The sequence below is a fragment of the Bombus bifarius genome, unplaced genomic scaffold, assembly GCF_011952205.1.
Source record: "Bombus bifarius isolate JDL3187 unplaced genomic scaffold, Bbif_JDL3187 scf7180000007975, whole genome shotgun sequence".
Classification (NCBI taxonomy): Eukaryota; Metazoa; Arthropoda; class Insecta; order Hymenoptera; family Apidae; genus Bombus; species Bombus bifarius.
In genome coordinates, this window is record NW_022884361.1 from 513444 (window position 1) to 536673 (window position 23230).

The window sequence follows — 23230 nt, forward strand, 5'->3', positions numbered from 1 at the left end:
TATCCTTTATTAAGCTCTTATAAATGTATTATTAAACCAATTTAACATTTTATTTTTAGTAACAATTTTATTCAAATGCATACATTGTTTACATACTAAATATATAATATAAATAAAATAACTAAAATATGTTAGCCCGTAGCCACTGTTTCTGTTTGCGATTCTGATTCTCCACTTTTATTTCTTTCAATTTCTTCTGCAGCTTTTCTTCGATTTCTCCATGCTCTCATATATGTTTTTGGATGTATTGGAAAGAAACCACAAAGTCCTAACAATATTGCTACTGGTTTTGATACTGTTACATTTTGTCCCAACCAATATTGTATCCGTTCAAAATTTAAAGCAATTAATTTTTCATTGTATTTGTTTGGCATAGGGTCATAGGTACCTAGTTGTTCTATCGGGGGTTTATGTTGTCCACTTTTAGTCTGAAATGAAATTAGTTCACACCGTACTTATAGATTTATATGAGTGAGTTTATCAAGAAGTTTCATTGTAAGAATTTTATTTATAGAAATGTAAACAACCAAGTCTGTGTAATTTATTGTATTAGAAACAACGTTATATACAATGTAAATAACTATGTTATTTACTTGGTAACTTATATGTATTAAAAAAGAAATAATAAAATTCAATTATAGCAAAAAAATGCGACTGACAAATAGAAAAATTAAAATTAAATATTGAAAAGTTATATGTTTATATAGGTGAATAAACGGACATAAAATAATGTTTTTTTTTTTTATTAAAAAGTAGTATGGTTGTAGTTTTAATTAAAAATCATTTGTGAACACTTACAGGCATAACAACAATGTGATAAAAAGGTCTGTTAGCACATCCATAACGAACAAATCGTATCGATCTAGGATAAAAAGCATTCACAACACCAATCCCCGATGAGGGATGCAATGGTAAACGTGGCATTTCGTTAAATATTTATCAGTTCAAGTTATATTACAACACAAAATTACAACTCTGTCACGTAAAAGACTTCAGCTCATCATTGGAGGTTATGTTAGGTGCGATTAGTTGGACAACCTATTAAGATATGAATTTGGCATCAACAATTTGGAATCTATGTATAATAGAATATTACCTGATATTACATTTAATTAATCATTACGATAGTCAATATTACTTCAAGTAAAAGAAATTAATATTCAAAACGAGAGTTATTTAAGTTAATTTTAATAAATATTCATCTATTTACAAAAGTATTTAATGGAAATTAATAAATAAGTACAGTATATATATTTTAAATACAATATTTTAATGATTAGTATTCCTATACAGAAGTAAAAAAATATTAATATTTTTTTATAATTAAATTAATTAATAACCATAAAAGATATTTAATGTAGAGAGGGGAGTCTTAATGAAGATTAGTGTCTTAGCGCTACCTGGCGCTAAGATATTTGTATTAACTAAAACAATTGATATAATAAATATTATAACAAAAATCAGTCTTAGTGCTACCTGGCGCTAACGTATTTGTATTAACTGAAACAATTGATATAATAAATATTATATTATATTTCATATTTCAAAAAATTTGCATGAATTTCTAGCTATTCATAAAATAATTCAAAAGAGATTTCAACATATTTCATAAATAGAATTTACTATAAACGAATTTACGAATGAATCTTAATCATTATAAAAATCATAATAATGCTGTTATTCATATTTACAACTTGTATTTAATTATATCGAAGAGATTTTGTTTATAAAATTTCCGTATAAAATTTAGGTAAAAGGATAATTTATACGATGAATCGAATGGTGTACAGTTTTTGGGTCAGCGCATGTGCAACACGTGAATCCCTACAGATGCTTCCAATGTTTGGAATAGAGGGGTGAGGTTAGGACTTGAATCCGTTCAACCGAATGGTTTCGTTGTCAGTTTGACATGCACAGGCGTTCTGTGTGCATCGGTAGTGTGAGGTGTTACAAGTTTCTCTATAATCATATATCCTTCCTTGCATGCAATAATCTTGAATTAATCAATGAATTCACATTTAGTATTTCTGTCAATATAATTTTCAATTTTCGCGTAACAAAGTAACAAATTATTGATGTTTATATATAAAACGACGTGGCCGCGGAAAACAAGTGAAAACCGGCAAGATAATTAGGAGTCTAGAATTATTAATTATAATCAACGGTTAATGGTGTTCGTCGATATTCGCGGGATGCGCTACGAGACCGTCTTTTCTTGTAGTTATTTTGCATCCAGGTTATATCTCGAAAGGGAATAACCTCGATTTCAGGGAGAGCAGGTTGATTTTTTTTTATTGTTAACGATCGCGAGATTTGTTAAAATCCGGAATCATGGGTTCCAATACACCGAAAGTGAGATTCGCACTTGGAAGTGAAGTGTCGTCGAACCACTTCAAAAGTAACTTTGCGCGTTCTTTTGTGACCAATTGTCGTGCATCTAAATCGCTGGATTACGAGCTCCTTAACAACACGACTAACGAAGATGATACACAGACCAATGGCAACAACAATAATTTCACCTCCCTCCTCAATTTCGGAAGTGACATAACGACCGTCGTGGATAATAACGCCTGTAAGGACTCTCCAAACCTTTGGAAAACGAACGAGGTAAATATTCTCTTTCTTTTCTTAATTTTTATTAAACCTCTCATCAACCAAGTTGTTTATGTCATGTATTTTCGTCATAAGTAGATATATTTTCTTGAACGGAAATGGAGTATGGATTGCGTTAAATATAGATTACTTGTTATGTACAATAAGGCGTTATGTGAAGCATCGAGTTCTAGTATAGAGATATTGTTTTTTATTAGTTACATAAATCTTCCCTTGTATCGATTGTTAGAAGCCCGTCGTGCATATTACACCAGAGATAAATTCATTAAAATTACTTATGAACTAATTTAGTAATTGTTTTTTTTTATCTATGTTTGTGTTTTAACGTTATGTTTCCTGTTTTATAGCCTGTTCAATCCTCGGCGGATATCAGCGAACTGAAGACGCTGAAAGCTGTAAGTTTATTTCATTACTTCTATTCTTATAGCATAATTTTATGCGTTGTGTTGTAAAAAGGTGTTTTACAGAGAAAAAGTTTCGATGCTACTGTATTTCTTCTAAAGTTATGGTTTTCACTTTATCGCATCTTATTTAAAAAATAATACTCTTCATAGATTGTGACTACCAATAATATCAATACTTTACGAAAGTAACTTAGTAATAAAGATTGTTTCGCGCGTCGGTTCTCTATCTTCTACTAAATACATATACTTTACCATGACGATAATAAGCAGATTATAGTAATTGGTGTTTTACGATTATCTCTATACAAATTTATACGCCAATAAGTACATATTAGGCCTGAAACATTTATTCATTTGTAATATATTTGCATAAAAATTGCATAGGAATACTTAAGAAACAGAGAGTCTCACATTGCGCATGCGCATCAAATTACTTTGGTATTAGCTTTGCAATTTGGCAGCACTGTGACCGGGTTTTTCTAACCTGAAAGAGCGACTTTTTGCCCGGTTCGACCGATGTCGTTCCGTTTCGATTGTTTCTGCGAAACAATTCGAAAAGCGTGAATCGTTTTGCCGGCTCGAAAATAGAGGGTTGCCCAACTGGAAACGATACCGCGGCAATACTGAAAATAAACCGGCTCGCCGCCTGAATGTTTCGCGACCAACCGGTAGTCAGGTCAGTTCAGTTATTTTGACATTTCTGTTTTGTACCGTTGTCCGCATCTTCCGAGAATTGTCGCTTTCGCGTTCCCGGTTATTATCGTCTTTTGAGCTTATATAAGAGCTTATAATATTTTAGATCTTGTCCTAACAACCATCGACTGTTCGATGTAGTCAATTCGGAAGTAGGTATAGTGACTCGCGAAAAGATGCGAGCAGTTACAGAAAATTATTGTTAGAAGATTAAAGACCGACATTTAGATTTATAGTACATTTATAGGAGAGTATACTGTATCTTTTATATTTTTATCCAGTTAATGGAAATATGTATAATACATATCATCCATTCTTGTTCTCGCGTCTTTTCACCGTTCTAATTTATTTATGTTTCATTTCGTGTTTATTTTCCGATTGGAAAGTATTCGTAGATCTAGTGACTCACGAAAGTATTTGAACATTGATAGACATTTTTGGTAAATATATATTATGTGCGTAATAGGAAAGATTTTTGAATCTCGTTAGCACTGTATTGTAATACGATTGTCATGATTATATTGGCAAAAGTTGAAATCAATCTGAAAATCTAGCAATTACAATATATTCATCGCATAGACTTCGCAAAAATCATGAAAATATTCCACCAGTTAGTTATTCGTTACATTAGTAAGCCAGCATTGGCTTATTAAATAACCCATTGAATTTTTAAATTGTTTTTGCGTTTTTCACCCGATAATCTTCATATTTTCCAGTGAAATTTTTGCCATTTTCAGTCTAACGCTACAGTTTCAAATTCTTAATCCACTTGCAAATTGTTTATAGCGAGTGATTAAAACCTAAGACTATAGAAATTGGCTAGGAATTATGAAAAAAGAAACAGTAAGAATATTTATTATATTTTTATAATATCCTTGCCAACGATTTTTGCCAACGATTACAATATTTGGTCTCGTTGCAAGATTTAATTAAACGCTTGAATAATGCAAGTAGCAAACCTAGTTAGACCAGTTTGATCGATGAAAATGGCTTGAGCTAGTTTCACACGGTCAATGTCGCGCAGAATGTAAAACTTCCGGTACAATTCAATTATAGGGAAAGAACGATCGGATTAATTATTCCATTTTGCCTGCGCTTTAAGTATAAAATCGCGATGCATGCTTTCCCGGTTAATGAAAGTTCTATTACTGTTAAATATCATGGACTTCCGGTGATTCATGCGCCATTCATGTTCATCGTAACGCGGCTCGTCGATTCCGTGTTCCAATCATTTTGTACTATATCTAATGTAATTAACAACATTTCTAACGTAATTAAAAAAGTAGATTTATTATCGGAAAAAGTAAGGAATCCTGGCTTTTTTCTAGTGCAAGTTTCATCTTCGAAGATATAACTTTCAGTATCGGCGCAACGCATTATGCTATTATTATTTATTGCTCGAATTTTAATTGTAATAATTTTATTTCGCGTCTTCCACTTTCCTACGGAATTCTACTTGTCGCGGGCATGCAGATTTTTAGCCAATGTTTGTTGGGTTTAGTCTGAAAAAGTAGGCTATCGTTCCGGAGAACGTAACTTACCAATATACATACAGCGAAGGTGCAGGAGATTTCAAGGTCATGCTCGTTCTTTCAGAACGACACGCCGTACTTTTTCATCTTCTCTGGGGTATTAACTATACAGGTGGATTTAATTAGTCGCAGCGAGTCATCTCTCATAGGATGGTAAATTGCTCGAATAGTAATTTCTATTGTCGTAAGAAACGTTTTCAAGTAACGGCTAGTTGTACTGTTCATTGATGGTATACGAATGTTTCTATTAGAGATATGGTTATCGGATTTACTAGAAAGCTGTCCCAGTCGTGTACGATTTATAGTTGCAGAATCGTCGGATAATCGTCGAGTACGATTGTCACAAGAACCTAAGAGGTCTTACCTGTCCTAGTAGGATTACTTAGAAATATGGTTGTTATATTGTTATACACAGGTTGTTATATTCTCAAGGATATGCACAGGTTTGGGAAATTATACCTGTTGCAGTCGTAAAAACCTGCCAACATTTGCAGGGTCGTAATAGTAAATTTCTCGTTTCTCGTATATTGCCGCTGTAATATTAAAAGTTATGTTCATTGCAGATATAAAAAAGAAAGTGTCAGCAATAAACAGCTGTAGTTACAATAGCAACCTGTAGAAATACCATCGTAATATATTTTGGATGTACAACTTGACAGTTTTCGTTGTATAGTTACCTGGATGATCGATGATTTTAACGCTCGGTACATAGTAATCCGTACCGGTTTTGAGGAAAGCTTTATGCTTTCGTTCAGGTAGAAGCTTTCATACGCAAGTACATCGGTCGAGGCGTTTGCGTTGTCGAGATCGGGTAGCTTTTATTGAGCGGAAGTTCGCTCGAGCCCCTTCCGTAATTATCAGTCGAGATATACACCACTCGTTGGTAGCTTTGTACATTTGTCCACAAGTGTACGCCCGTGAAATCGTGGTTTTCGTTGCACGTGTATATACGTATTCAGACAACGATGACCCGTACACGCGTTGCTTCCTTTTTTGTGACGTCACCATCCTGCTCTTTTTCGATGCCGTGACCACCAGGATGTAGGTGCACGCACGTACACACGTCTACCAAAATTACCCGTTCATTTCCTTTCCCGTGAAATCCTCTTTTTTAACAGCTGTACAAAGCCGGTTCGTTTGTTTCTTTTTCCTTTCTCTCTCTCTCTCTCTCTCTCTTTATATCTTTTTAAAAACGTAAACGTATCCTTGCTTCCAGAAGGAACAACCTCGTGAATTGTTCTATCGCGTTCTACATCTGATTAAGTAATATGCAAATGACAGAGGAAATTTTGCAGAAAACGGTACCGAGATATTTGCCTAATATGGAGCATGAGTCATACAAGATGTAACGTCGAATGTGACTAGGATTGCTAAGGGTAGGATATTAAGATTTCAGGAGTAATGAAATCTTTGACGATGTAAATCGGTAACGTTCGTGGCAAGAAGCTGGCGGAGATGTTCGACGATTTTCTAGTGGGAACTTTAAGCACAAAGATCTGGACTGTGAAAGTTCCAAGGATCTCGTTATTCGATGTCAGAGCACTCGTAGAAAGTTCACATTTCCCAAGCGATATTCCCGACGGTTCAAAGTGCAACGCGCGTAATTTTTCTTTCCGGTACAGATATTTCCTTGACGTGTGTTCTTCTCGTTTGTCATTTTGCATTCGTCACTGTCAAAGAGCTTGAATAAATGTCCAAAAAATCGGTGTGATTTTGCACGTCACGATATAACACCGAGAAACGTTCTATTTTATCGAAAGATGAGCCAAACATTTGATTCAACGACTCTATCGTACAACTATCTATCTCTGTTGTATGATCTATCAGAGACTAAAAGCCCAGGACTGCAGAAGGATTAATTTCGTGCATAAGCGATTCAACTTGCTAAAAGCGGAGAAATACGCTTGGAAAATATCTGGTAACATCTAAAAAAACGTCCACTTCGTTTTGCACCCTATGCTATTAAGAAGATCCGTATAAATACGTAATAGTTTGCTTCAACAAATCTGTCGTATAATTTACCTATCCGGGGCTAAAAAAGTCTAGGACTGTAAAAAGGGAGTTAGTTCTGCGCATAAACAGCTGAACTTACGGAATATAAAATGATATGTTTGCCTCGAAAGCACCGAACGATACTTCAAAAACTTGGATTTCATTGCGCATCCAACGGTGTCGTATATTAAAAAATCCGTATGAATACGGTATGCTGCTAGGTATAATGATATAACAGGGAACGAAAATTCCCAAGATTACACGCAGCTGGCAAACTGGACCTTTGGAAAAACAAGATTTCTTGCGTATCAGCTTAATATTGGAGCACTGGTACGTAACGCAAGATAGGAAGGCAGAGCTGGAGCCAAGCGGATTACGGGAATTTTCTCAGCAGGAACACTGTGGATTGTAGACGAAGCGAAAGCGTGGCTCTGTTGGTTGGCTGATAGAGTTGGTCGACGAGAAAGGAACGGGGAGTAGTATCGTTCTATAATGGATAGTCCGTATGCACGCATTTTCTAATGAAGTAGCCGTGCACAGGGCACGAGTTAGGTATCGTTGTCGCGTACACGATAATTTGTCCCGACTCGCCGTCCTTCCAGGATGATCATTATTCCAGAGCCGTGGACAACTAGGTAGCCTTTCCCGCTACCTCTTCTATCTGCGCCGCTCGTTAATGAACAAACCATTAATCAAACTCTTCCGGTCGTTGCCGGCTGATGATTCCAAGCGACATCTATTTGCCACTGATTTTTCTCTCATTTTGCCTACAATTTACAATCTTTGCCGTTCGTTCTCTGTTGCATTGCATTTTGTTACGCTTCTAGGCAGAGAAGCTTGGATTTATTGCTTAGTGATTGGAGATTCGGGTACTATGGATGCACTGGAAGCTTAAGAAAGTGGAAGTTTGTGGATCGGAGAACGCATGGTTTCACGAAGTTTGTTCCGGTTTGAGCAGACGGTAGTAGAGATATTTCGATTGCTATATATTCGTCGAGCGAGTGGCTTTAGAGTATCGTGGATGATCGGAAGGACGTGGTTTGTCACAGTTTGTTTTGGTTCTAGTAGAAGGTAGTAGAGAGGTAGCGTTTCAGCTTCCTAGATTTGACGTTCGAATGGAATTAGAACAATTAAGTTGATTATGTAAATTTAATTGCAATCGAATCCATTAGAACGATTTCTTAGTATATTTATTGTTAGCATCAGAAGTTATTAGGAATTTTGTTATTCAGCTATCAGGCACACCGATGAGTAGTATATTTCGTCCAAATTGAAAAATCCATTCAATTTCATCTCGTTGGCTGACAGTTGGTTATCCACCACCTCAGTTTCGATAATCCTCAGCTTGTCTTTACTGCAATACTCGAAACGTTTGAATATTCCAACCATGTTATACCTGCGCACACTTATTGCCCTGTCACTGTCACGTTGGGATAGCTGCACCCGAATGAAACTGGTCTGAGATAACGTAGAGCCTCGTTCAAAAACCATTTGTACGAGTCGATGAATTGCAGAGGCTTCGACCGTTGTTCTTTGATCCTTTCTATGGATCTGGTGGGGATTAGGTCGTGTCCAAGCGTTTGCCAATAGACGGTTCTTCGTTCAAACGGTACAGCTTTGTGCAAAAGTTTAAGGACAGTGTTCGGTTAATTGCCGCTTCCAGGATTGACTGGCAATTTCAAAGGAAATTACTGCAGAGTCACCGTCATTAAGTACAAGTTACCGATGGTCCGGAAATTTCGGAAATAGCTTTAGAGGGTTTAGGCTATTTCGTTTATTACTTGTTTACTTAGGTATTTATGCTTGAACGTGACGGTTACCAGGTGTTCCAGGTACTGCGATTGGTCATGGAAATGTCGTCGTAAATATGTCGTTTTTTATGTTAGAACCGTGTTAAACCTGTTGAAACATTAAGTTTCGTATTTCGTTGTTTTTGCGACCGGTTAAAAATGTGCAGGAATTTTTGATAAAAATGTATATGTTTAGGTACACACATTGGAGGAGTCTGATAGTCTTAACGTTAGTTTCCTCGGGCCTGTTAATTAGCTGTTTCGTATTTTTATTTCTTATTTCTCATTTTTATTTCATCTTTACAAATGTGTACGGTGCTCTGAGGATGCGAAGGAAGCGATTAGAATTCCTAACAGGAGGTGCTTCTAATCTATGATCGATCTCTTTAGCGCAGATTTAATTACTATGCTCCAGTAATTAGAATTTACTTCCGAGCATGCCGCCTCGTACGCCTGGTATTCGGCATATTTTTTAGAAGATAACACGTATATTCTACCTGCTAACAGAGTAACCAAAGTGAAAGGGATATGATGAAAGTTTAGAACAGCCAATATCGTAGGGTAATGGAAACAGTATCAAAATTAGCAAAACTGTCTTTGAGATAATTGGCCAACATCTTGTTTCTCTTTCGATCTATCGTTTATTTGCTTGGCGTAGGATAAGCCAAGTGAAAAAAGGCTTTTATGTTTTATGTATAATTCTATATAATCTTCTCGATCCAGTTACGATCTTGTTGCTCGTATTTTACTCGAAACGATTATTAGACATCGTATTATTATACGTAGATCGGGCAACTTCCTCCATTTGAAAACGGAGCGAAGCTTTTAAAAAAAGAGCACTACGCTTCTAATCAGTTTACAATGTTGGAATATGAAATTACGGTAATGTCTTGAGATTAGAATAACGTCGTGCAATAATGTCTTCAAGTTACATTAACTGCTCTATTTAAACATCTTCTGCTTTTAACCTGTTGCCTTTCATTGCTATTAAAAATATATTATATTTACATTTGCATGGATTCAGATCAATCGAACCGATGTTGATGTTTAATTAACTGCTTCTGTGATTACAGAAATTCCTATTAAGAGATCTGCTTATCAAATTAGCTTCTTGCCTTCCATTTTTCAAATCTCTCACACTTACAAATCGTTACTAAAGGACGATGTATTTTACCAAATAATTTAACGCAAGTATAGACTTTGATTTGTTCGATTCGCTGAGAGACGAAGTTGTTCTCCCAGTACGAGCATTCGAGTTCAAGCTCCTGAAACCGCCTCTGCGTTCTCGATGGATCGCGCTGAATAGAATTGTTCGGCTGACAATTGTAGTCAGCAAATTGTTCTCTAATCACTCAGCCTGCAATGCTGTGGCGGGTAAGGAGAATCGTATCATACAGAGAAGCTTGAAACGCGATCGCTTCACAACGCGGAAATCATCTTTTAGAATAGCACTTTCGGAATTTCGAAACACCCTCCAAACAAGCGCGTCCATTTTCCATTTTCCTGTATTTCAGGAAGCTGAAGGAGCATTAATATTCGCGGAGAAGTAAGAAAAGCCAGAGACGAGCATTAGGAACGATGAATTATCGGCGAACACTGAACGGTTGGGTGGCCGTGTTCCGCAATTAAAACGAAAACGTAAAACTCCTAACTATCATTTCAAAAACGAAGAAAATTGAAGTCTTATCATCTGTGCCATCTTTGTTTTTCTTCACTCAATTTAAAACATTGTTTCGCAACAGTCATTATTTCGTAACAGCTTGTATAATATAACATTACTTAAAATGTGAAACGCGCGGAGCACTTCGAACGTTTCAACATAGGATACGTATCTCGAAAAATGAAAAAAAAAAATGTCAAACGTGCTACTTTAATTAAGGAGAGCGGTGATAATCGCCTCTCGGCACGGCGAACGGTTAGACCGTGTTCAAACTGGCTGGTGCTCTCGATAGAAGCGTCCTTATCATTTCGTAATTCTAGTTTCGCAGGTGTTCCGCTTATTATCATTTTCATTGTTCGAATCGCGAATTATCTTCCTCGTTTCTAATGATTCCTCGATTTTATCCTACTGGAATAAAGCTTATGGTAGAATGATAACCGGCAAATTATCGCATAGAAATGCTGTGCGCTTTAAAGAGCAGGTTTCCCAAACAAACCTGCAATTTCTTTCGTAAGATTTTATTTCCAATTTCGTATGGCTCGAAGCTGGCTAAAAATAATATGAAAAAGCGGAGCGTCGTTAAAAATGATAAAAAAAAAAAGTGCGCGCATTTGTAGAGATATTTGTAGAAATATGAGTTTAACGTTGCTGCTGAGTATATTCAACCGTGTTAACGAAAGGGTTGAACGAAGTTGTTGAGCTTGGCTGGCTTTTTCAGACTACTTATGCGGCTGTGGAGCGAGGTGAACTCGCGGAGGTCGTTTTCTCACGCTCTTCGTCGAAGCTTGGCTGCCGATCTGCTTAGCTTCTGTCCCTCTTGCTCCCGCAATTTCTCTCTCTCTCTTTCTCTCTCCATTTCCATCTGTCGGCTGTAAAAAGGTGACTGGAATTTCGCGCCGCCCGTGATTCTAATTCTTCGCCCGTCTATATACCTTTCGCCATCGTGCCATTATGATACCCCGGCTTCCAACACGGCCCACGCGTACTCCTTTCACGTTCTTTATACACGGTGGCTCTTTCTGTCATATTATGTTGGGAAAATTTGCAGCCAGATTTTTGAAATTTAACGCTGCAACCTATATTCAACGTTCTATCGTTATTCGCTTCATAGTCGTCAGTAGATTACATTCAAAGACTGTTCATGATCATAGTTGAATAACAACTACAAAGTAGTTGTTATTATTGTTGTTGTTATTACTAATTTTATTATTTTTATTGTTGTTGTAGTTCATAAAGCTGGGCTTTCGGCCTAGTTGTTATTGTTGTTGTTGTTGTTACTAATATTATTATTTTTATTGTTGTTGTAGTTCAGAAAGCTTGGCTTTCGGCTTAGTTGTTATTGTTGTCGTTGTTATTACTAATATTATTATTTTTATTGTTGTTATAGTTCATAAAGCTTGGCTTTCGGCTTAGTTGTTATTATTGTTGTTGTTATTAGTAATATTATTATTTTTATTGTTGGTATATTTCATAAAGCTTGGCTTTCGGCTTAATTGTTATTATTGTTGTTGTTGTTGTTGTTATTACTAATATTATTATTTTTATCGTTGTTATAGTTCAGAAAGTTTGGCTTTCGGCCTAGTTGTTATTGTTGTTGTTGTCATTACTAATATTATTATTCTTATTGTTGTTGTAGTTCATGAAGCTTGGCTTTCGGCTTAATTATTATTGTTGTTACTAATACTATTATTTTTATTGTTGTTGCAGTTCATAAAGCTTGGCTTTCGGCCTAGTTGTTATTGTTGTTGTTGTTGTTTCTAATATTATTATTTTTATTGTTGTTGTAGTTCAGAAAGCTTGGTTTTCGGCTTAGTTGTTATTATTGTTGTTGTTGTCGTTGTTATTACTAATGTTATTATTTTTATCGTTGTTATAGTTCATAAAGCTTGGCTTTCGGCTTAGTTGTTATTGTTGTCGTTGTTATTACTAATATTATTATTTTTATTGTTGTTATAGTTCATAAAGCTTGGCTTTCGGCTTAGTTGTTATTATTGTTGTTATTGTTGTTGTTGGTATTACTGATATTATTATTTTTATTGTTGTTGTAGTTCAGAAAGCTTGGCTTTCGGCTTAGAATAGCCCACAGTTCCTCGTATTTTCGTATTTCTTAAAGCTGTATCGATCAGCTTAAAGCTGTAAATCAATCTCTTAGCAGGGATTCTTGTGTAATATAGCAATAAAAGTAGGTAACGTCTATGAATATTTTATAGACTAAACATTGGTTATATGGAACTAGACGCGTTTGTTAATCAATTAATTAATTAAATTAAATAATTAAAGTAATTTTGTTTATTTTAGTTCTTCTTATTGTTCGTTGTATATTATACGAATGTCCTGATTAAATTTGGCAATGTAACCATTGTTGACACTCGCGGTAATAGTATTTGTCACGGTCGTCAGAATGTGAAAGTTAAGGAATTTTCTCAAAGTTGGAAGTTTCTTATCTTTGAAAGAAAAACATGAAAATTTGGAGAGCTGTAGCGTTTAGAAGAATGTCCTTCCTTCGCCGGATACATTGAGTTTGTATAGTTTTAAAAGATATTATAAAGGAACAATGGAATGAAAATTTCAGGTCCATTCCCTGGAGAAATTTGTAAAAGTGAGTAAACCTTGTTCGAAATTGATGAACCAACTAGTTTCTTGTGCGCCACAGTTCGAAAAGTATTGAAAGTGGCAGTTTAAAAAGCTAATAGACAACAATGAGAATTGAAGTAAAAAAATTACATTTGCACTTCAAGGCTACATTTACATCCCAAAAAGATTTAGATACAATGTAATTAGTATCTAGTGTAAAAAAATTTATAACAATCACTTGCTTTTATCGTTTTTACACGAAAATCCTTCTGTACTAGAAAATTCTCTCCTTTTGTATTAGAAAAAAATTTCCAAACAGCAGAAACTTCTGTATCAGAGATTATTTGAACGTGAATTCTTTAACGTATCCTTAAGTCCTAACATCTCAACTTTATAAATGCTGACATTGGTACTTCTTGCATCAAGCCGCAGATACATTTTACGCAGATACACATATTTAAGTGTATATCATATTCAGTCTCTTTAAATTCCAAGCAGAGTATTGTCCAACAAAATTTTCATTGTTACATATGTACGCAATTTAAATACACTATTCTCTGTTTTCTTTCGAACTACTTAGTGTTTCGGCTATCGAGCACACCAGTTTAAAAAGTTACTAAACGTGGTAGTTCGAAGAGTTAATAAACGATAAGTGGTTATTGAAGTAAGAAAAATTACGTTTGCACTTCAAAACCAACGCAAATCTTTCGTATAAATATTTCAATTTTCAATTGCGTTAGAAATAAAAGAAATACAGGGAGGACACGTTAACAAATAATAAGCATACAATAAATTTAACAACTGCTTTATAGCAGTACTAGCTTTTATTTTTATTTTTCCCGCTTTGTGGTTTCGAAAAAGGTTCTAATTACAGAGAAAGAGTTCAAGTAAACGTTATAATCGACCCGAGGAAGCGCGATAAAAGAGACAACAAGGAGCGTTCGACGTTTTCTATAAAAATAAAAAATGCCGGCAGAGAAATTCAAGGATGAATTCTCGTTCAGTCGGATCATCGATGACCCAGTTTGCTTGCTGAGGGTAAATCCAAGTGTCTGGACTATCGATCCGGTCGTTTCTCTATTCTTCGACACAACAGCTGTCGTTTCCCGATCCCTGGCGACCCAAAATTAATCTAAAAATTACGCAAGCTGTTTAGAAGAGACGGAAGAAGAATCTGTTGGAAGCGTGTTGCGTTCTAATCTTCTTCTGAACGGTTTAACGCGCGTGGGTCATCGCGAGGCGACCCACGTGCTGCGAGCGGAATGCCATGCGAAATCAGCGTGACACCAAATTGCCTGTTAAATCGCGAAGGAACAAGAGGCAGAGAGAGAGAGAGAGAGAGAGAGAGAGAGAGAGAGAGAGAGAACGCGAACGAGCAGAGGAAAGCAAGAAAAGAGATAAAAGAGAAAAAACGTTGTTGCACTTGAGTCGATAGAAAAGTTGTTGCACTGGCGGAATTTTGTTCGGCGGGATATTCGTCGAAATGGAAAGAAACTGGTTAATCGGGCTGTGCAGAATGACGGAATGAAATTGAAGGACAGAAAATAGCGATTCTAGCTCTGGGTGAAGGAAGTATAAAAGTGGAGAGGAGTAGTGGCATGTTTAAGGCTTTCGAAGCAAAGGAACGTGGAATGTTAGGGATGGAGAGGAAGATGCTCAAGGCCGAGCAGCTAGGGACAGAATTAGATTCCACAGCCGTGTTTCTCTCTATCTTCTTTGTCAGTTTGTTGATTCGTCCGTGGCCAAACCTATCAATCGAAATCGGCCAATAAGATGATCCATTCGGTGTTTGAAAGATTTCTGAAAAAAGGTCTTCTTTGATGTCGAAACACTTCGAGTGCGGCTTAGATTCGTTGTCGACCATTCTAATTCGAACTTCGTCAAGTCGTTGATGTCTAAGTTTAGACGGTACATCACCGAGTTTAGAAGGAATCTAACGTCATTTCTGGAGCAATTGAAAAGAGTACACGGGGAATAGCGCGATTTCCATGTTATTTGTTCTTCGAAGGGAATTTTACGTAAAAACACATCGGGCTTGGGAATGAATATCCACAGCGATTCTCTCAGATTATAATTGACGATTGTACGTAAACGTTCGAACATTGGCCTGAATTTTCTTTGTAGGATATTGAGCCTCTGAAAACAGGTACGATCGATCTCATAGATGATAATGTCTCGAATATGTTCGACATGGGATGAGAAAAATGATTTAATTTATTTTTTTTTTTTTCGAATTCAAAAACGAAAGACGTACATACGAATACACCAAATGCTCGTACTCGATTGTCGACCTGACAAATTTCTACACGAAAATCGGTTCCAGTCTGCTTCCATTTCTAAAATTTATGTTCCATAGTTTTCCTGAATTCTCGTAATCGACGGCCAGGGTGTCGACAAATTGGTACACTAACAACAACAACAACAACAACAACATAATCGCGTTTGCAAAAACAGATATTAACTTAGTTTCGACTGTAACGTTGTAGGAATTCTACGGATGTGATTCTCAGGCACATTGTTCTCCAAGTCGCTGTATTATCGAATTGTCAACGAAAATTAGCAGAAAAACTTGGATCCGGAATAAGGAGCCTGGCTCGGGCACTTTTTCCCCGACGCGGAATAGTTAATGGCCCGTGATAACAGGAAGCGTTGCACGAGGGCATAAACGGAATCGGTAAAGTCATCGAGGAAATTGTAGAACGTGCGAACGGGTGTTGAATGATACGGCATAACTGTAAAGTTCGAAGTCGTTCGATGTTTTCCGATCTCACGAGGATGAGATCGCTTAGCAGTTAGCACATAGTCCAAGTCACGCAGATATACGAGCACAACTGTATGTAATATCACACTGCAAGAACCTCCACGGTCCAATGATATTAATATTAAATATCAGATCATAAAGTACGTGTTCGACTGGCAATAATATCGCGTGGAATCGGGCACAAGGCAGACCCTCGCTGTCAACAGACACAGAGAGAACGTTCGATAGTCAACCGAACGCTTGAGAATCTCGAGTAAATTACGCAAATGAGTAAACCAGCGTGGAAAACTTCGGTGCTGTGGTATAGTTTTAATGACTTGTCCTTTTCAAAATCCTATTCAGACAAGTTTTTCGAGGAGAAACAGCTTGAAAAGTTCAGTGTAGAAGTAAGAGTTTGCAACTGTTTGTATTATAAAATCATGAAATTAGTATAATATAATACATCAGTGATTTAGGTACTGCATCGATATTGTCCATCTTTTGGCGTTTTTCACGAAAAACAGCTTCAAGAGTTTTTAATGTTGTAGAAGCAAGAGTTTGTAACTGTTTGTAGTATAAAATCATGAAATTAGTATAATATAATAAATCAGTGATTTAGGTACTGCATCGATATTGTCCATCTTTTGGCGTTTTTCACGAAAAACAGCTTCAAGAGTTTTCAGTGTTGTAGAAGCAAGGGTTTGCAACTGTTTGTAGTATAAAATCATGAAATTAGTATAATATAATAAATCAGTGATTTAGGTACTGCATCGATATTGTCCATTTTTTTGGCGTTTTTCACGAAAAACAGCTTCAAGAGTTTTCTGTGTTGTAGAAGCAAGAGTTTGCAACTGTTTGTATTATAAAATCATGAAATTAGTATAATAAATCGGTGATTTAGGTACTGCATCGATATTGTCCATCTTTTGGCGTTTTTCACGAAAAACAGCTTCAAGAGTTTTTAATGTTGTAGAAGCAAGAGTTTGCAACTGTTTGTAGTATAAAATCATGAAATTAGTATAATATAATAAATCAGTGATTTAGGTACTGCATCGATATTGTCCATCTTTTGGCGTTTTTCACGAAAAACAGCTTCAAGAGTTTTCAGTGTTGTAGAAGCAAGGGTTTGCAACTGTTTGTAGTATAAAATCATGAAATTAGTATAATATAATAAATCAGTGATTTAGGTACTGCATCGATATTGTCCATTTTTTTGGCGTTTTTCACGAAAAACAGCTTCAAGAGTTTTCTGTGTTGTAGAAGCAAGAGTTTGCAACTGTTTGTATTATAAAATCATGAAATTAGTATAATAAATCGGTGATTTAGGTACTGCATCGATATTGTCCATCTTTTGGCGTTTTTCACGAAAAACAGCTTCAAGAGTTTTTAATGTTGTAGAAGCAAGAGTTTGCAACTGTTTGTAGTATGAAATCATGAAATTAGTATAATATAATACATCAGTGATTTAGGTACTGCATCGATATTGTCCATCTTTTGGCGTTTTTCACGAAAAACAGCTTTAAGAGTTTTTAATGTTGTAGAAGCATAGAGTTTGCAACTGTTTGTAGTATGAAATCATGAAATTAGTATAATAAATCAGTGATTTAGGTACTGCATCGATATTGTCCATTTTTTTGGCGTTTTTCACGAAAAACAGCTTTAAGAGTTTTTAATGTTGTAGAAGCATAGAGTTTGCAACTGTTTGTAGTATAAAATCATGAAATTAGTATAATATAATAAATCAGTGATTTAGGTACTGCATCGATATTGTCCATCTTTTGGCGTTTTTCACGAAAAACAGCTTCAAGAGTTTTCAGTGTTGTAGAAGCAAGGGTTTGCAACTGTTTGTAGTATAAAATCATGAAATTAGTATAATATAATAAATCAGTGATTTAGGTACTGCATCGATATTGTCCATTTTTTTGGCGTTTTTCACGAAAAACAGCTTCAAGAGTTTTCTGTGTTGTAGAAGCAAGAGTTTGCAACTGTTTGTATTATAAAATCATGAAATTAGTATAATAAATCGGTGATTTAGGTACTGCATCGATATTGTCCATCTTTTGGCGTTTTTCACGAAAAACAGCTTCAAGAGTTTTTAATGTTGTAGAAGCAAGAGTTTGCAACTGTTTGTAGTATGAAATCATGAAATTAGTATAATATAATACATCAGTGATTTAGGTACTGCATCGATATTGTCCATCTTTTGGCGTTTTTCACGAAAAACAGCTTTAAGAGTTTTTAATGTTGTAGAAGCATAGAGTTTGCAACTGTTTGTAGTATGAAATCATGAAATTAGTATAATAAATCAGTGATTTAGGTACTGCATCGATATTGTCCATTTTTTTGGCGTTTTTCACGAAAAACAGCTTTAAGAGTTTTTAATGTTGTAGAAGCATAGAGTTTGCAACTGTTTGTAGTATAAAATCATGAAATTAGTATAATATAATAAATCAGTGATTTAGGTACTGCATCGATATTGTCCATTTTTTAGCGTTTCCGAGAAAAACAGCTTGAAAGATTCGGTGGTGAAAAGGTAAACGTTTGGAGCTATTTATAGTTTCAACGATCTAATCTTTTCAATCGAATTTAGAACTGGATTTGACATTTCGTTTGTTTGGATTCTTTTTAGTTTTAATAAATCAATGGCTTACTGTTCTAATATTGTACGTTCGCTTTTAGCGTTTTTGAGAAAAAAAAAGGAAAAAGAGCAGCTTTATTAACACGATGGTGAAAAAGTAAAAGTTCTCATAGTTTTTAGTATTTATAGTTTCAGGGATTTAATCTTTTCAATCCGATGTAGAACCGGATTTGACATTTTGTTTCTTTCGATTCTGTTTGGTTTTGATAAATCAATGGCTTACTGTCCTAACATCGTACGTTCATTCTTAGCGTTTTTGAGAGAAGCAGCATTAAAAATTCGACGATGAAAAAGCAAAAGTTTGGAACTATTTATAGTTTCAACGATTAACCCTTCTCAATCCTCTTTAGAATTGGATTTACTACATAAATAGCATATTTATTATTTATAACAAAAAAAAAAAAAACAAACAGCAACCAAAGCTCGATTAATTAAGCACAACATGTAGAATACCAAAGTGAACGAGTAACATAATCTATAATCGTTTACGAGACGATTCATCAGGATATTCAAAATATTATTTCATACTAGGTACACTATACTACACGCTGTTTGGCTACTTTTCTCTATAAATTTTGTTCAATTTTTCGCTTCCAACGAATCGCTAACTCACGGAGGTTCGACAACTTGCAACGTCGAGCCATTCGAATGTTTCTTTTCGAGGATTCATGGATCATGTTCGAAAGGACGTTTTCACTGCCATGGAAAAGACAAAACTGATACGATCGTTGGGGATTTTATCGCGAAGAGCCCGTCCATGGAAATCGTACATAGTACGCGTAAGACTCAGCTGAAAGAAGGTTTTCTTTTTTTTACGTTAGAAGCGGTGGTCGATGCATGGAGGAAAGTTCGCCGACTGCAATTTCCTTGGCAGACGAACGTATTTTCCGCACCACTGAATTCCTCGTTCTCTCGTTCCGCGGCCAATTCCACGTTTCACGATCCTTCCGTTCGCGATAGAAGAAAACGTTTGGTAGCCTGTAAAGCCGCGTTTTCAGCGTCCGCCAGGAAAAAAGGGTATCCGTATCGAATTTCTATGGAGCGAAAAGTGCGAGACGGCAGAGTCGAGTCGTCTGATCGCGTTCCAAAGACGGAACGCGCCATTCAAGGGAACAGGTTCATTCAAAGTCACCGGAGATCCTCTGCTATTCGTCTTTAATCTACTCGGTTTCAGAATTAAACTTTCAACAAGTTTTAACAGAGTGCGGATATTTCGTGGTCGAATTAAGGAAAGTCTCGTCTCTTTTCGTTAGCCAAATTTCAAATCTACGCAGCTTCGAATTTGCTCGAATTTCTTTCTCGAATCGAAGGATTTTTGGATATTTGGAATTTTCAAATATTCAAACGTTCGTGGATCGAAACTCTCACAATTTTTAATATCGAAGCTTTCGAATTTTCAACATTTTCAACTTTCAAATCTGCCAATATCGATAGGTTGGAATATCGAAATATTCGAATCTTCAAATATGCAACTTTTCGGCTCTTCAAGTTTTCAATTTTTTTAATCCTTGCATATGCCCAGTAAATAGATCGCGTTGCTACACTCCGCTGAACTCGCCTGAAATTTTTAATCTAATCAATTTTGATTGCATAAAACTCATGCCTGAGGCAACTTGTTAATTAATCGAATACTTTTCACCTGTGTATGCCTCCAATTCACCTGAAATTATTGCTAAAAAATTGTGTACATTTGTTGCGAATATATTCATCCATGCTTTATTCACTTTTTCGAAACAGTTCCTATCCGCTTTCTTTTAACAATTCAGAAGCTGTTCCGATCGATTTCTTCACCGCTAATTAACTAATCAGCGAGTAACGAATAAATTGCACCTTAATTAGCCGCAGGTGACGGGATTCTATTTACGCGCCAGCCAGATAAGATACGACAGTGTCACTGAAAATCATTCTCACGGTTTACATTCCGCGATCTTCTTAGCCCAGTATACTTTTAATAATTCTCTGTTGCTCGATTTTCGCACTATTACTTCCGTCCATTTTTTTCTCTCGTCTTCACGGTTTTATCTTCCCATTTGATATACATTTTTACGCTCTTATCATATTCCTACGATAACTTTCACCTGGCAGTGGAATTTCTGATAGTGGTACTCCTCACATTGAATGTTTTAATCTTAGAAATTGTGAAACATTTTAATCTTAGATCTTCAAGATATTGGAATTCGCAAACTGGCATATTCCTACATTTTCAAACATTTAAACTGCCAAATTTTAAAGCTTTCGAATTTGTGAATTTTCACGTCTCGAAGAGCCTTGGAATTTCTAAGTCTTCAAATCTGGGAGCTTCCAGATTTGTAAATCTTTCAGTCATTTAACCGATCTCAGTGATTTAGCTGATTTAACAAATCTCAAGGTCCCGTAATTTCTAAATTCCCAAATTTCAAAGCCGCAAAATTTTTAAATATTTTCGAATAATTTAGAATACAAATTCTAGAGTTCGCAAGTTTGTAAACTTTTGCAACTATTAAACGATTAAGCGATTTCAAAAATGTTTCGATCATTAAATTTCCCGACCGTTCGGATCTTCAAAATTCAAGTCCTTCGAAACGTCAAACATCCAAGTTTTCAAATTTCCAAAATTCTATATTTCCAATTTCGCAAATTTTCCAATTTTCCAATTTCCGATCTTCCAAGCCCATAACGAATACACTGAGACACAACTACTTTCGTCTCGTTTCACTCTCGTTTCGCTCTTTAAAGAAAAGAAAAAAGAAAGAGAGGGGAAAGAAAATTTCAATGGGAAGTGTCAAGGTGTAGAATTCATCGATCGTGGCCAGAGGAAAGCAGCGATTTTCTGATTCATCGTCCTCTTTATTTGTATTCGACGTCCGCGTTGTCGCTACATCTTATTGTCCGCGGAAATTACATTTTACGCGAGTATCATACCGATGTGCAAATTCGACGATTTGATGCTCGATGAATACGAGCTCGTTCCGTATGCAAAACCCGTAATTACACGCTTTAATTCGAACATCGTACTTTGTTCCTTCATCGGAAATCCAAGAATTATTCCAACAGGATATCCAAGATAAAATACTTCTAACTTATTACGTTATATATTGTACGAAACTACTCGTTACCATATAATTATAGATATGCATTAAAAACAGGACGAACTTACTTTATGATCTTCTTACGATTTGATTTACAATTTACGTGTAGAACTCGACGTTTCAATTCCAACATCGTACTTTGTTCTTCCATAGGAAATCCAAAGATTATTCCAAGGGGATAATCCAAGATAAAATACATGTAATTCATTATATAATAGAAAACTATTTGTTACGATATACCAATGGACACATAAAAAGACAAGACGAATTTACATTACAATTTTGCTGCATTTTCATGTACAACTTTGTTACAATTTTACTTGCGTACGATTTTAGTTACAACTAATGTTACAATTACACTTGTAGCTTGCTCCTTCGTCGAAAATCCAGGGTTCGTTCCAACAGGCAGATATCCAAGGCAAAATATTTGTAATTTATTACATCATACGTTACATAAAACTATTTATTACGATATAGCTGTAGGTATGTACGAAGACTGTACGAATTTATGTTACAACCTTCCGTAAGAAATTGTTCTTTTTCCTTTTCATTCCTGTTGTGGGTACGGTGTCGTAAACGTAAAGATTTTAATCTCCTCGTACAGAGTTTGTACAAATTTCTCAGAAATCTCATCAAATGAACGATCATAGAATCTGAAATGTGCTCTAAAATTACAAAATCACCGAGACATTGATATAACGCTGCCGAACCCTTCGATTTACCAAGAAGCCGATGTTAACAACCCCGTGAAGACTCTCGAACTTCCTACAAACACGCTAACACATATCCACGACGTGAGGTTGCCAGCTAATTAACCGTCGTTCTCATTGAAATACAAATTTTTCCTCGTAACGGTAAAATTAATCGTCGTACCTGTTGTTTCCATCGGTGGTTGCATCGTTTTATCGTGAAAAATCTCCGCGTCGGAAGGAACGAACGTTACCAGCCGGTGTTATTTGTTTTAATAATTAAGCGACGATAAAAGGCGAGAAAACGGACACACGGCTGGCCGTCGTTCCGTTGCAGCCACGTCGACGGAAAAAAGGAACGTTCGAGCGATGGATTCGCGGCGTTGGAGTATGCAGCGGTAACCGCTGCAGCGGAAATGGAAAGAGAGCATGGCGAGGGACGAGAAAAAGAGAGAGGAGAAAAAAATAATTCGAGTATTCCAACAAGAGGAACAGAGCGGATCTTCCTAGCGAAACATCGTCTGCGTGTTGGCGCGGGGTACTCGTTCCCTCTCTCTTTCTCTTTCTCTGTTTCTCTCTCGGTTCGTTTGACTGGAATGCACCAAAAATAAATTCAGCCGACGGAGACCACCGCCATTTTCGAGATCACACCCCTTAATGCATTTGTCTTTCCCCCTTTTCGCTCTTTTCTTATTCTCGCATCTCCGGACTCGTTCTGTCACATATTTTCTAGATCGTATCGCGTTTCTGATCCCCCTAATCGCGCGTTTGCGCCTGTTGCATCGAGTTTGATTCTTAGTTACAGTCCCTTGATCAGCGTGAACTTTACTGTGGCGA

General features: G+C 36.1%; 2 protein-coding genes across 2 annotated transcripts in view; one reads left to right on the forward strand and one right to left on the reverse strand.

Moving 5' to 3' along the window:
- Positions 1-47: 47 nt before the first annotated feature.
- Positions 48-1138, reverse strand: LOC117217319 (probable 28S ribosomal protein S16, mitochondrial). The gene is made up of 2 exons (XM_033464840.1): positions 799-1138; positions 48-428 (listed from the first exon to the last, which is right to left on the reverse strand). Exons 1-2 carry the CDS (start codon positions 922-924, stop codon positions 132-134), a joined length of 423 nt encoding a protein of 140 aa, XP_033320731.1. The 5' UTR covers positions 925-1138; the 3' UTR covers positions 48-131.
- Positions 1139-1800: 662 nt separating this feature from the next.
- Positions 1801-23230, forward strand: part of LOC117217301 — a 34950-nt gene continuing 13520 nt past the window's right edge. The window contains exons 1-2 of the mRNA XM_033464809.1: positions 1801-2607; positions 2961-3008. Of these exons, the coding sequence (XP_033320700.1) occupies positions 2332-2607; positions 2961-3008 (324 nt within the window). The 5' untranslated portion in view covers positions 1801-2331. The remainder of the gene's footprint in view (positions 2608-2960; positions 3009-23230) is intronic.